This window comes from Chiloscyllium plagiosum, chromosome 7, assembly GCF_004010195.1.
Source record: "Chiloscyllium plagiosum isolate BGI_BamShark_2017 chromosome 7, ASM401019v2, whole genome shotgun sequence".
Taxonomy (NCBI): Eukaryota; Metazoa; Chordata; class Chondrichthyes; order Orectolobiformes; family Hemiscylliidae; genus Chiloscyllium; species Chiloscyllium plagiosum.
This window is the reverse complement of record NC_057716.1, coordinates 60,928,477-60,943,638: the sequence shown is the minus strand read 5'-3', so window position 1 is coordinate 60,943,638 and position 15,162 is coordinate 60,928,477. Positions and strand designations below refer to the sequence as shown.

At 40.7% G+C, this 15,162-nt stretch overlaps 1 protein-coding gene across 3 annotated transcripts in view; it reads right to left on the bottom strand.

The window, feature by feature from the left end:
- Nucleotides 1-15,162, bottom strand: part of LOC122551630 (sodium-driven chloride bicarbonate exchanger-like) — a 270,998-nt gene that overhangs the window by 51,864 nt on the left and 203,972 nt on the right. For all 3 annotated transcript variants that reach the window (XM_043693863.1, XM_043693862.1, XM_043693861.1), the window contains 3 exons: nt 12,631-12,876; nt 9,786-9,891; nt 8,327-8,488 (listed from right to left, as the gene is read on the bottom strand). In XM_043693863.1, coding sequence (XP_043549798.1) covers nt 8,327-8,488; nt 9,786-9,891; nt 12,631-12,876 — 514 coding nt within the window. The remainder of the gene's footprint in view (nt 1-8,326; nt 8,489-9,785; nt 9,892-12,630; nt 12,877-15,162) is intronic.

The following is a 15,162-nucleotide window of genomic DNA, read 5'->3' as shown; positions in this document are numbered from 1 at the left end:
TATCTACTTTCACACCTTCGAGAATTGATAGTAAGTTTTCAGATGACACCAAAATTGGAGGTGTAGTGAACAGCAAAGAAGGTTATCTCAGATTACAACAGGATCTTGATCAGATGAGCCAATGGGCTGAGAAGTGGTAGATGGAGTCAAATTTAGATAAATGTGAGGTGCTGCATTTTGGGAAAGCAAATCTTAGCAGGACTTCTTCACGTAATGGTAAGATCCTCGGGAGTGTTGCTGAACAAAGAGACCTTGGAGTGGAGGTTCACAGGTTCTTGATAATGGAGTCGCAGGTAGACAGGATAGTGAAGAAGGCATGTGGTATCCTTTCCCTTATTGGTCAGAGTATTGAGTACAGGAATTGGGAGGTCCTGTTGTGGCTGTACAGGACATTGGTTAGGCCACTGTTGGAATATTGGAAAGATGTTATGAAACTTAAAAGGGTTCAGAAAAGATTTACAAGGATGTTGCCAGGGTTGGAGGATTTGAACTATAGGAAGAGGGTGAACACGTTGGGACTGTTTTCCCTGGAGCATCAGAGGCTGAGGGGTGACCTTATAGAGGTTTACAAAATCATGAGGGGCATGTATAGGATAAATAAACAAAGTATTTTCCCGGGGAGGGTATAGAGTCCAGAACTAGAGGGCACAGGTTTAGGGTGAAAGGGGAAAGATATAAGAGACACCTAAGGGGCAACTTTTTCACACAGAGGGTGGTATGTGTATGGAATGAGCTGCCAGAGGAAGTGGTGGAGGCAGGTACAATTGCAACATTTAAGAGGCATTTGGATGTGTATATGAATAGGAAGGGTTTGGAGGGATATGGGCCAAGTGCTGGCAGTAGGGACTAGATTGGATTGGGATATCTGGTCAGCATGGACGAGTTGAACTGAAGGGTCTGTTTCCATGCTGCACATCTCCATGACTCTTGACCTCCTCCTTACTAACTTCAATCCTTTCAAGTCCAATAGCCCATATCTCAGTCTTCTCCTCTACAATATTCTCCTTTTCCTGAGTGAAATCAGATGAAAAATAATCATTTAGCACCCCTCCGATCTCCACAGGGTCCACACACAACTTCCCACTTCTGTCATGGACTGGCCTTATTCTTACCCTCGTCATCCTTTTATTTCTCACATATCTATAAGAAGCTTTAGGGTTCTCCTATGATCTACCTGCTAAAGACTGCTCATGCCCTCCTTGCTCTTTTTAACTCTCTCTTTAAATCCTTTCTCGCTACTCTGTAACTCTCCATCACCTCATCTGAACCATCTCATCTCAACATCACATAAGCCTCCTCCCTCCGCTTAACAAGTGATACAATTTCTTTAGTAAACCATGGTTTCCTTACCTTTTCACTTCTGCCCTGCCTGACAGGGAGATACCTATCAAACACATGCAATATTTGTTCCTTAAACCAGCTCCACATTTCAATTGTTCCCATCCCCTGCATTTTGCTACCCCATTCTATACCTCTTAAGTCTTGCCTAATCGCATTATAATTGCCCTTCCCCCATCTATAACTCTTGCCCTATGGCCCTATTGCCCTTTCTATCGCTAACTAAATGTAACCGAATTATGGCCAATTATGGTGAATTACAGTCAATGAGTGCCATAAGAATCAGTGTTGGGTCCACTACTTTTTGTCATTTATATAAATAATTTGGATGTGTCCTTAAGAGGCATAGTTAATAAGTTTGCAGATGACACCAAAATTGGAGGTGCAGTGGACAGCAAAGAAGGTTACCTCGGATTATAACTGGATCTTGATCAGTTAAGCTAATGGGCCGAGGAGTGGCAGATGGATCTTAATTTAGATAAATGAAAGGTGCTGCATTTTGGGAAAACAAATCTTAGCAGGACCGATACTCTTAGTGGTAAGGTTGCTGAACAAAGTGACCTTGGAGTACAGGTCATAGCTCCTTGAAAGTGGAGTTGCAGGTAGATAGGATAGTGAAGATGGCGGAGGGACCTTTATTGGTCAGACTATTGAGTACAGGAGTTGGGAGGTCATGTTGCAGATGTAGAAGACCACTATTAGAATATTGTGTGTAGTTCTCGTCTCCTTCCTATCGGAACATGCTGGAGTTCAGAGTCGAAACGTATGGCACTGAAAAAGTACAGCAAGTCAGGAAGCATCCTCCCACTCCACCAAGGACATGCAGGTCTTGGGCCTCCTCCACCACTAAATCCAAGAGAATAGAGGAAGAATGCCTTATCTTCCGCCTTGGGACCCTCCAACGACTTGGCATGGTCAATTTCACCAGTTCCCTTATCTCCCCTCCTCCACCTCATCCCAAATCCAACCCTCCAACTCAGAGCACCCTCTTGGACTGTCCTACCTGTCCATCTTCCTTTCCACCTATCCAATCCACCCTCTTCTTCGAGCTATCACTATTCACCCCCAACTCCATCTACCTATAGCTTTCTCAGCTACCTGTCCACCATCTCCACCCTCACCCTCCTATTTATCTCAGCCCCCTTCTCGCCCCACACTCCTGATGAAGGGCTTACACCCGAAACATCAACTCTCTCGCTTCTCGGGTACGCTTTTCCAGTGCCATACTTTTCGACCATGATGCAGGTAGGACAAGGTTAGACTACCAATATGCAGGAATGAAAATACGGCATATTAGCAGAATTGTAGCAGGGTAAAGATAAAAGTGCAATTATTTGTTCAGTTCAGGAGATGGTAGTATCACTTTGAGAGAACTGTGGCTTTAAGAATACTGCTTTAAACCTAAATGAAGGCAATTATGAGAATGTGAAGACAGATGGCTGAAGTGAACTGGGAAATTAAGTTATGGGCTAAGTCATAAGACATTTAAGCAGGTATTTCAAAGTACTCAGACAAATAATTCTAATGAGAAAAAAGACTTAAAAAGTGAAGGATACACCATCTGTAGCTAATTAAAGCAAAAAAGAGGTGGGATCAAGTGGAAAGAAGAAATGTATGATTCCGTAAAGATGAATGGCAAGTCAGAAGACTAAACATAATATAAAGAATGCCAAAAATATTAATAAAGAATTAGAAACTAGATTACAACAGGAATCTGGTTAGAAAAATGAAACCAGATACTAAGAGATGCTGCAGATATTTTAAAAGGTAAAGAGTAAATCGAGTGAGCATTGATCCTCTAGAGAGTGAATGAATGATCAAAAATGAGAAAATAGAAGATACTGCACAAGTGTCTTCACTGTACAGGATAGAAACAACATGCCAAAAATAAATTGTGAATCTGTGGGTGAAATGGAGGAAGGAAACTAATATACTAATCAAAGAAAACAAATGCAAGACTGTTTCAGTGGAGTTTGCTACTAAGACTTTATCACTAAAGATCTGTTCTGTACATTGTAAAAACCACGCTTTGATGACGCTTTGTCAAGAATGTAACTTTGCTTGAATCAAAGTACAAAGAAGGTATCAGAATGTTATGGACCAAACCAAACACCCTCAAAATATATTAAGAGGATAGTGTAGACTCCAACTTCTTTCTTATTTAAAAGCTAGTATAAGGTGATGTGTTCCTGATACAATTCGACTGGTCAAACTACCAGGCTTGAAACAAAACACACTTTATTCTTACACTAGAGTTCAAATACAAACAAAAGAAAGAAAAACTTAATTCTAAAAACTTAACAGGATAATAGATTATTTAACTAAACAGCAACTGTTCCAATATATTAACATCCCATAAATACACCCTTGGCAAAGGTGAAATAAGCAAAACAAATTGTCTCATATGCAATTCTCCAGTCCAGGAGGAAGGAACATCAAGAGAAAATTCACAGAGACAGAGAGAACTCAAACATTTTGCTGTAGCTGGGAGAGATGTATAGCAGCTTCAAACACCAAATGCTACCCTTAAAGTCATAGTATCATCACACAGAGATAACAGTACAGAATGTATGTAAAGAGTGAAAAATAATTGTAGAAAATCGTGACTTAATTTTCTTTCTCTACTCTTTGGAATGTTAATAGTGCTTTATTTTCTGCAAGAGTAGAGCATTGATGAGGCTTCATTTTTAATTTTTTGAGGACTTGAGTTTTCAAGGGTTGCAGCAAAAAGGATTTATTTCAAGTTCTGTGGATACTTGGACTTTGTTATTTTAAGGTCAGTGAAAGGACACATTGAAAGTTTTGTTTTTAAGACACTTTTGGGAAATGCTATAACTCCAGATAATTAATAGAATCTTAGAATCCTTACAGTGTGGCAATAGGTCATTCAGCCCATTGAGTCTGCACTGACCTTTTGAAGACCATCTCACCTACACTTAGCACCTGACCCTATCCCCGTAACCCAGCATTTGCTAATGGCTAATCCACCTAGCCTGCACAACCCTGGACACTCCAAAGCAATTTAGCATGGCCGAATCCACCTAAGCTGCACAGCAATTGCTTCAGCTTGCTTCTTAGAAATCAACCAATTGAGTTTTATGGCTGTCCTTATAAGATATTGTGCTGGAAGTCACTTGGGGAAATGTCTGCTCAGCAAAAGATTGTCCAGCTCAACTTTCTGGCTTTCTGAAACAACACTGTTGTGAGTCCTGTGTGAAATTGGATTGCCATCTTAATAGTGTCTGGAATACTTTCTAGGTTCCATGTTTCCTGAGCAAGCTGCATCAGTACTTGATATATCAAGTGATCTGTCTATGCGTACCATATCGACAGCCTTCTGAACATTCCAACCTTATTCCATTTCCCTTCAAGATCTAACCATTAATGGTCAAAAGTGTTTTTTCTCTCCCCAAGAGTTAATTTCTGCAAGGAGAAATCTATCCTTTTTTTCTCTTTACCTTGTTTATGCATGCATGTACATTTTGGGTGATTTAGAAGAGTGCACATTTTTACTTGTATTACAAATGTGTTTAGTAACCAGTTCCACTTCTCCACTGAATAGGTATGTTCAAAGAAATCTGTCTGAGGAATCTTTTCATTGTAAGTTTAATGGAGAGGAAGTATAAAATTGACTACATCAAGAACCAGGTAAAACAACTCAATTCATGTTTTAGCCTATGGAGAATTAGGACTAAAGAAAAACATTGGATTTGTCCCAGCTCACTCATTTTTAACTGGAGGGGGAAGATATATTCTTGACTAACAAGGGGATCAAAGGTTATGGTGCTGGTGGAGGCGAGGTAGTAATGTAGAGTTGAGACAACTATCAGATCAGCCATGATCTTATTGAATGGAGTCTTAAGGGGCTGAATGGCCAACTCCTCTTCTAACTTGAATGCTCAGGTTTCATGGAAATGACAGTGATGAGACTTGGTTCCATCAGGTTTAAGTTCAACATTGTTTTTGTAGAAGCAGGAAGTAGTGGTAGGCCTTCAGATTCCTCAGAGAATGATGGACGCCTTCCTTGGACGCCTTCCTTTCCACAACTGGATTGCTCCCTCACCCACAGACTTCTCCTCCTTTGGACACTAAGTATTTTACCATTCCAGAGCTAATGAGCAGCTCAAGATGTCCAACTGATAAGGAGCTGGATAAAGTAGATGAAGAGGAACTGTTCCTTTTATATTGAGGATTTGAGAACCAGAAGACATAGAAATAAGGTGAGTAACAAATGGTGTCATGGGAAAACAATTATGCGGCAAATAGTTAAGATGTGGAACAAACTGCTAAAAGAAGAATGTGGAGATAGATTCATTTGTTATATTTAAAAATTAAATTGGGTAAGCATGTGAAAATAAAAATTTTTGCAGGCTCAAGGGGAAAGGGCGGAGAGTGGGACAAACAGAATTGTTCTTGCAGAGAGCCAGCACAAACTCAGTAGGCTCAAAGGCCTCCCTATCTGTTGTTTGATTCTATGGTAATGAATGGACCCAAAATTAGATTTCCTACTGCAAATAGTGTGCACCCAGACCATATATTTTGTCAGTCTGAGAGTTAAAAATATACCCCAAGATATACCCCAAACATCTGCGTTAGTTGAAACAAAAGATACAAAATAACATTTTGATATTAGGAATTAAAAGATCTGCATAAAACGTAGATTCACGAATCCCTGTATTAAGAGAAAGATATTTTATAAACATATTTTATGCTAACTTTAAATTACAAATGTGCTTTAGAACAAAGGTTTTTGTTAAACTATGTGCTGGGTAAGGTCAGCTGGGTAGAAAGCCTATCGTCACTGTTAAGGAACATGGAGGAGACCATATGGACTAGGTACAGAGCTTGGAGTTCATCAATTCTGGAGCTGGGACGGTAGCCAATTCCACTGTGGACCTAAGTATAACGCAGTATCTGATGTTTGATGTCTCAGTCTTTATTACAGCACAAGAGAACTTACTGAACAGAAATTGCAGCATAAGGGAAGCACTGAAAGTACATACTGGAGGTGACAAGCACAGACTGCTACCATCATGATTAGAGACATCAATGTTCAAAGGAGCTTGTGCGGTGTCACAGCAGTCCAGCAATCTCTCCTATCACAGATGACCAGGAGTGCTGGCATGGTGCCCGCTGTGCGTGATACCAGGTGTATGAGGGCCAAAACCATTGTCCCCTCCCAGGATATCAGCAGGCGGTTTCCAAACAACGGCCCATATACTCTGATTAGGTTTGTAAATCATATTGCCAAACCTGATCAGATTAGAATTTACCCACTTATATTTAGATGTTGCCTCTACTGGAGATTCCTGGAAATGGAGTCTCTGTTATGACTCCAGCAGCGAAGAGAACTGGCATGGAAACAATGCTCCCTTTTGCAGCAATCAGTGTGCTATGTTCTGTGATTTAAAAGTCTAGCAGTACAGTCAACCACTTTGATAACTCATGTGAAAGGTTAATTATGGAAGTTAAGTATGGGGTCAGATGCCAAGTGCATGAGGGTTGTTAGGGTGTCAATCAGATAAGGTGCCAGGGTGCCATATAAGTGATAGACAGATTCAGTTGCACAGTGGAGTTGAGGAAGTCAGGTCTGACAGGTAGGAGGTGGTTTGTTTGGGGAGAGTCAGTGGGACAGTGAGATTGGGGATGGGGGGAGTGGAGGGAGATGGTGATGTCTGAGTTGGTCGAGAGTTGTGGGGCCAGGATAGTTCCAATGTACTCAGGCCAGCAGAAGAGTTGGGATATTGGGATCTGGCAGGATCAGGTTTTGAAGGGGTAGAATTAAGTCAGTCCAGAGGATTGGGATGTCAGGATCAGACAGTACCAGGTAGAGAGGACACAGAGTTCTGTGGGCGTCCTGGGTAAAAGCAGCTGGATGAGATGTGTTTGAAACATCAATTTACTTGTTATATTGGAGTCAGAATAAGTTTTTAATCTAAATTTCCCTGGGTTAACCTAACTATTATGCTTAAATGTGTTGGAACCATCTGAAATCTCTGACTTTAATTGACTCTTCCAAGAGGTTCCGGATGCAGGGGGTTGCCCATTGAAAAATTCAGTTTCCTGACCAATTCCCACAGAATCAGCTGTGTCCTGCATTCCACATGGTCCTGACATGTACTTCCAGGCTATACTGCTCCACCAACTCTCTGGACATCAGAACATCTGACTGTTTCTCCAGCTGTGTCCTTGATGCTCATTGTATTTTTGCTCATGAGGCAACCAGTCTGCCTGTGCCAGGATGGTGAAGTCTGAAGTTTGGTGTATATACCACAGACACAATTTCAGAGACAAGAAGATACTCACAGAATTGAGCAACAAGCTAAGAATGAACCAAGTTTCATAACCACTACCTTTTGTTGATTAACAAATAAAGACTGACTATAACTCATTTAATTTCCAAGATGTAACAGAAAACAAATGAATTTAATGGTGCAGGTAATAATATTCTTGCTATATACAGTTGTTCTATTTCTAAGCATCACTTACTTTCAAATAATTGTGATTTGGAGATGCCAGTGTTGGACTGGGGTGTACAAAGTTAAAAATCACACAACACCAGGTTATAGTCCAACAGGTTTAATTGGAAACACACTAGCTTTCGGAGCGACGCTCCTTCATCAGGTGATTGTCTGATCACCTGATGAAGGAGCGTCGCTCCGAAAGCTACTGCTTCCAATTAAACCTGTTGGACTATAACCTGGTGTTGTGTGATTTTTAACTTTTCAAATAATTGTTATTCTTCTGATAATGCAGTAGATGGCAGTACTTTCTGTGCTAACAAACATCAAACTGAAAGGCACTAAGCTCAGGAAAAGTATTCAGCAAATGTGAAATTAGTTGTCATAAATCACAAGAAGCATTGAGCATTTTAGTACATATTTTCACAGTGAAGAAAATGACTTAAAGATCTTCTACTCCACCACTATTTCCAAGCAGAAGAGTACTATCAAGCAATTTACACAAAGACACATGAAAAAATATCTACCTTGGTAGGAAAATACCGACTCGTCTTAAATTGCTTCAGGAAATGTGATAATGTACATGTGGAAAAGAACAGTATAATTGACCAGAATAAAACGTCAGGAACATATGGACCATGGTGCCCACAAGCTATGCCAAGGAACCTTCCATGAAATTTTACACATTCCTGAAACAAAAACATTACAGTCAGCAGTCTGAAATCTAAAGTGCAATAAAATGGCGTCAATTAGAGCTTTGAGCAAGTTATATCACAATAAATATACTCTGAACTGGCACAGAACAAACAAAGTACCTTCATTATTTTATCAATGCTTCTGATCAGAAAAAAATTTTGCACATCCACTTTATGGTGTATTTATCTTATTCACAAGATTTGACCCTTACAACCACCTGAACATAACGGTAGCAGAGACTAATCAAAGAAAACCTGATTTAAGACGCAAGACTCCAAGATCAAAACAATTACAATCCCTTGATGATGAAGGCAATGAACTGAAATTCTAATTTGTCCCTTGTTCTGCGTTGCACATTGGTGAAAGATTTAAATACTGATGTGAGACAATAAAGTACTTTCAGCTCCAATGAAGAACCTAATAGCCGTGTCATCATGGCTGCTGCAATAGCTAAGGAACCATTCAAAAAACACCACCAGGTACCAGTCAGGTGGATGAAAAGGAGAATGAAGACAGTCTGAAATTAATTCTGGAGACAAGGAAGGGAGGACTTCCTACTACACGGAGGTACTCCTTGAAGTAGTTGGTGGCATCACTTCCAAACTGACATCTGCTCAAGCTGATCCTCTGCAGATGATAACATTTCAGTTATTCCATCAGGAAGTAGCAGTGTACATCAACAAAGGAAAAAAGCTTTAGCCAGGATAATTAGCAAGTTCCTCTGCAGTAGCAGAAGGTTCTAAATCACTATCTGCTCACTGGAATTAATTTAAGCTAAGTGTTTGGACTGACAATGCGGTAAGGGCTTACATTTGTATTTCCATTTGGGTTTTTGTCTAATAGTTTCTCTAAGATTGGGTGAATAATGAAGATTTGCTTTTCCAGGATCATCTTCTGTAAGTATGAAATAAGATCACCTTTCTACCTTGTAATATTTGTTTCTCAGATGCAAGATCATTGATTGTAGATTATAGCAGATTTTTTTTTTCGTGAGCTGATAGTTCACACTGACTTTGGAGCTCTGAAAATTTTAGTAAAAGAGAGAATTTAACAAGTTCCTGACCCCAGAAATAAAATTCAGCTGGTTGTGTCCTGATACAATTTAACTGAGCACACAAACCATGCCCCTGTACTTGCCGAAAAAGTAGATTACCCATTAACATACACATTTTTTCCGAAACTTATATTTTGCAGAAACAGAAATATCCAAAGCTGCTGCTTCCTTATGAATTCATAATTAATCCTCATGCACCTCTATATTTGACAAACATAATTTTAGTTCAAACTTACAGACAGTGTCATATTTCCCCATGGAATTTCTGCTGCTGTGATATTGAGGTTATTCCAGTACTCTAAGGTTTTATTGTTCAAGTTCTGTGGTTCTACACAAATGCATCTGTAATAAATGTATATATTTACCAACAGCAAACAGTGAAGACATTTTGAAGTCACGTTACAAAACCGATATAACTATCTTCTTCACCTGTACGAGAGGTGTCATCAATAAGCAATCCACCCTTCAAGTAAGACTACCTGTTTAGCATTCTAATTACTATTAACAGATAGTAAAAATTCACCAAAGATGAATGATATAAGTGCTATATCAACATTTCAATAATATCATCTACCGAAGATGCTTACCAATTTATTCATATAAAGATAATTAGGTTCACCTTTATTTAGCATTTCAGTACTTCATCAGTTCTATTTTGTTGGTAATGGCTATCCTTGCACTCCCAATGACACAGATCACTTTCAGTTTTTGATAAATAAGTGGTGGTTCTGATGAAAGGTCATTGTCCTGAAATATTAACTCTGTTTCCTGTTTTATAGATGTGGCTTGACCTTAGCAGCATTTTAAGTATTTTCTGTATTCATTTCAGATTTCCATGATTTGTTGTATTTTTATTATGTTTCACTGACAGGTATCCTTTCATGAGTTGAGTGTGTTGCTGGAAAAGCACAGGTCAGGCAGCATCCAGGTAGCAGGAAAACCAACGTTTCGGGCCGGGGCCCTTCATCAGGAATGAGGCTGGGAGTCTTGGGGGTGGAGAGGTAAATGGGAGGGGGAATGGGGATGGGGAGAAGGTAGCTAAGAGTGCAATAGGTGGATGGAGGTGGGAGTAAAGGTGATAGGTCGTTGAGGAGCGTGGAGTAGATATGTGGGGAGGAAGATTGACAAGTGGGACAGGTCATCAGGGCGGTTCTGAGCTGGCAGGTTGGAACTGGGGTAAAATGGGGGGAGGGAAAGTGAGAAAACTGGTGAAGTCCCCATTGATGCGCTGGGATTGAAGGGTTCTGAGAGGAAGATAAAGCGTTCTTCTTCCAGGCATTGGCTGGTGAGGGAGTGGCAATGGAGGAGCCTAGGACCTGCACGTCCTTGGCAGAGTGGGACGGGGAATTGAAATGTTCAGCCATGGGGCGGTGGGGTTGGTTGGTGCGGGTGTCCTGAAGATTAGATTAGATTAGATTAGATTACAGTGTGGAAACAGGCCCTTCGGCCCAAAAATGTTCAGCCATGGGGCGGTGGGGTTGGTTGGTGCGGGTGTCCTGAAGATGTTCTCTCAAATGCTCTGTGAGAAGGCATCCAGTCTCCCCAGTGTAGAGGAGGCCGCATCGGGAGCAACAGGTTCAATAAATGACGTGTGGAAGTGCAGGTGAAACTTTGATGGATGTGGAAGGCTCCTTTGGGGCCTTGGATGTAGGTGAGGGGGGAGGTGTTGGCACAGGTTTTGCAATTCCTGCAGTGGCAAGGGAAGGTGTCAGGAGGAGAGGGTGGCTTGTTAGGGAGTGTGGACCTGACCGGAGGGAACGGTTTTTGAGGAAAGTGGATAGGAGTGGGGAGGGAAATATATCCCTGGTGGTGGGGTCCATTTGGAGGTGGCAGAAATGTTGGCAGATGATGCAATTTATGCAGAGGTTGGTGGGGTGGAAGGTGGGCGGATGATGTGATTTATGTGGAGGTTGGCAGATGATGCGATTAATGCAGAGGTTTCATGAGGACTATCAATCTAATAACTTTAGACGAATATGTCACTCATCCAACCACAGAATTGACCATTTAATGGACCTTCAAGCTCAGAACTTAATTGATGAGACAGTAGAAATTTTGAAGTGTATTTGGGTTGTTAAGCTGCCAATTAATTGATGCTCACACCACGTGCCCTGCCACTTCTCAGGTAGAGAAGATCTATGTCATTGAAAGATTTTATTGGGAATGTGCAGACATAAAGTCAAAGTATTTGGAAGAAGCGCACAAACCTCAAACAACCTTTCTGCCCAACCATTCAGGTATACCCTGCCCCACACAGAGTCTATGCATGTTGCATTGAGGATTTGAATTGAATTGCAAGCCCAAGGGACTAAACTGGAACATACAGTAAAATGTGATTGTCACAGTTATATTTCCTTTAGTCAGCATCACCTATCATTTACAGGATAAAATTGGATGAAGCAGAACTTTGCTTTGCCTGGGATGTGACATTTAGTAAATAAAGTAGAAATTGTTGGAAAAAATAAATAAAAACAGGAAATGCTAGAAATTTTCAGCAGATTTGATCATTTTTATTGGGAGAGAAAGAATTAATATTTCAGGTGAGAAACATTTCACCAGAACACAGAAAAGTTATAAATGCAATAGGTTTTCAGCAAACAAGGAGTGGGTAACTGTCACTTATTTAAACTGTCTTTCCTTTAGAAGATGTGAGTTACAGTCTAGAAAGGTAATAATAATCAAAGAATGCAAATAGAATGTGTTGGCACATATTAGTAAATAAGCACAGTTAATTCCTATAGCTTAACAGCACAGGTCCAAAGAACAGACAGTACGTTTGGTAGGTTTGCTATGAAATTTTCTTTTTCTGATTAGCTGTTAACAAATTTTCATGAATTAAAGTTGCATTAATTTTGCTTAATTTGCTTTTGTAACTATCACATTTACAAATTGTCAATCAAGCTAAAATTAAGACAACCCTGGACATCAAGATCTGGAGCGAATTCTTCTGGCTGAAATTGCATATTGTTTGTGAAAAAATTCACAGACAAAAAAGTCAGAAGTTCATTCCTTTCAATGCATATTTTCAACTTAACACTGGAAATACTTTGAAGTATTAAGAAGAATGATTCAGATACTTACGAATAGTGGGTCAACTGCTCCAAGTGATTATACATATTGATAGGGTATGTCTCACCAAGGTGATACAGCTTTTCTAGTGCCTCATAGATGAATATTATGCAAATAAGGGAAGCAAATGCTTCCTCTGTGAAACGGGTGATATAACAGACCAACGAACTTGCATCTGTAGCAACAAGAACTAAGCAAAGAAAAGCTGTCCAAAGTCCAATACAGGTTCTCAGAGAAAGATAGGATAAACCATAATCTCTGTAATAAATAAAGAATCGAAAAATATATGTTAAGAGATATATCTGCAAAATAGATAATTTAACAACTAAAAATTTAAACATTATTTGATATTTTCTTGATAATTCATTGTAAAACATTGGAAATAGTCTGTTATTTAGACTATTTCATTCAGAGTTCTGAGACAAGTTGACACAAAATTGCAAATATGGCCACATACAGTAAATCACATCTGTCATATAGATCGTGGAGAACAGCTTTAATTGCTAAAAAAAATTCTGTTGTACCTGAACCTAACAAATTCAGTTAACCATTTAATTCAGAAAACTGTTTGATTTATAAATGTTTCCAACTGTATTTGCAAAAGTAGTATTCCTGCATTTTTATAATATGCTGAAACCTACAATTAATTAGAATTGACCAACATCACCAATCAAATCATGCTCTCCTTATTTAACAATGAAAATCACACAACACCGGGTTACAGTCCAACAGGTTTATCTGAAACTGCAAGCTTTTGGAGTCCCTGTTCCTTCCTCAAGCGGCTAGTGAGAAAGTATACATAGGACACAGAATTTATAGGAAAAGATCAAATGGTTATACAACATATACGAATGTACTGATGTGGGAGGTGCCAGTGTTGGGCTGGGATGGATAAAGTTAAAAATCCCACAACACCAGGTTATAGTCCAACAGGTTTATTTGGAAGTACTAGCTTTCAGAGCACTGCTCCTTCATTAAGTAGCTGTGGAGCAGGATCAGAAGACACAGAATTTGTGGCAAAACATTACAGTGTCATGCAATTGAAACAATACATTGATTTTAAGTGCCAGAAGCAGCGGAGGTAAGACGAACTCGGAAGAGTGCAGATAAGGCAAGGCAGTTTTTATTAAAATTACTTACCGGTAGCGGGCAGCGGTGTTTTTCTCTTTCACAGAAGGAGCGGGAGCAGCAGAAGAAGTGACGGGGACCAGAGGGGTAGCCGGGAAGGTAAGCAGTGAGTATAAATACTCACCCTTCGACACCAATGGCCATTTTAAGTGCGAGCAGCAGCGGAGAAGGAGCGGGAGCAGCGGAGGAAGTGACGTGGACCGGAGGGGCAGCCGGGAAGGAAAGCAGTGACCATATATATCAGCAAGGCGGCTAAACCCGAGACTCTACTACTGTAGTGTCTCCCACCCACCCTCCTCCTCTAACCTAGTTAATAAGTAGGAAGAGCGGGAGTGACGACCGGGGACTGCCGGTAATGTAACTGGGCAGTGGCTGAACCTGAGACACTACACGTGTTGTGTCTCCCACCTCCCCCCCCCACCCCTCCTCTAACCAAAAATAGGACTCTGGTTTGTTAAAGTAAGGATTTTCTATTTCTTTATCGGTGAATGGTTAAAAGTTTACTTTTTATGGTTCATCTATTAATTGGTTTTTAGAAAAAGACTATAGCAGAGAGTTATCAGAAAGTATTTTAACTCAAACCTATACAAAGTAATAAAGTAATTAACTAAGCAGAGATGGCTGGGCAGGTGATGTGCTGTAGCTGTATGATGTGGGAGCTGGCTGATTCCATTGTGAATGGCAGTGACCACATCTGCAGCAAGTGTTGGTTGCTGGAAGAACTCTGGCTCAGAGTTGATGATCTGGAATCTGAGCTTCAAACACTGCGGCACATCCGGGAGGGGGAGAGTTACCTGGACGCTTTGTTTCAGGAGGCAGTCACACCTGGGAGATTAAGTAATTCACATTCAGTTAGTGATCAGGGACATCAGAGTGTGACTCACTGAGGCAGGCAGGGGGAACTTGAGTTCAGAAGTGCAGGAACCTCAGCCCTTGACCTTGTCCAACAGGTATGAGATTCTTGCTCCTTATACAGTTGAGGAAAAGGGCTCTGGACAGGATGAGCCAGCTGTCCACGGCACCATGGTGCAGAAGGCCATTCAAGATGGGGGAAAGTGAAAGTGACAGGGAGGGGGAGGATCCAGTTGTTGTGGTCTACGTTGGGACTAACAACATAGGCAAAGCTCGGGTGGAGGACCTGTTTGGGGATTATCAAGCACTAGGCAGGAAATTGAAATACAGGTCCTCAAGGGTCATAATCTCTGGATTACTGCCCGAGCCACGTGCCAATTGGCATAGGGATAAGAAAATTAGGGAGGTAAACACGTGGCTAAGGGATTGGTGTGGGAAAGAGAGATTCCATTTCATGGGGCATTGGCATCAGTTTTGGAACCGGGGGGGATCTGTATCGTTGGGACGGTCTCCACCTGAACCGATCTGGTACCAATGTTTTAGCGAAGAGGATAAATAGGGTGG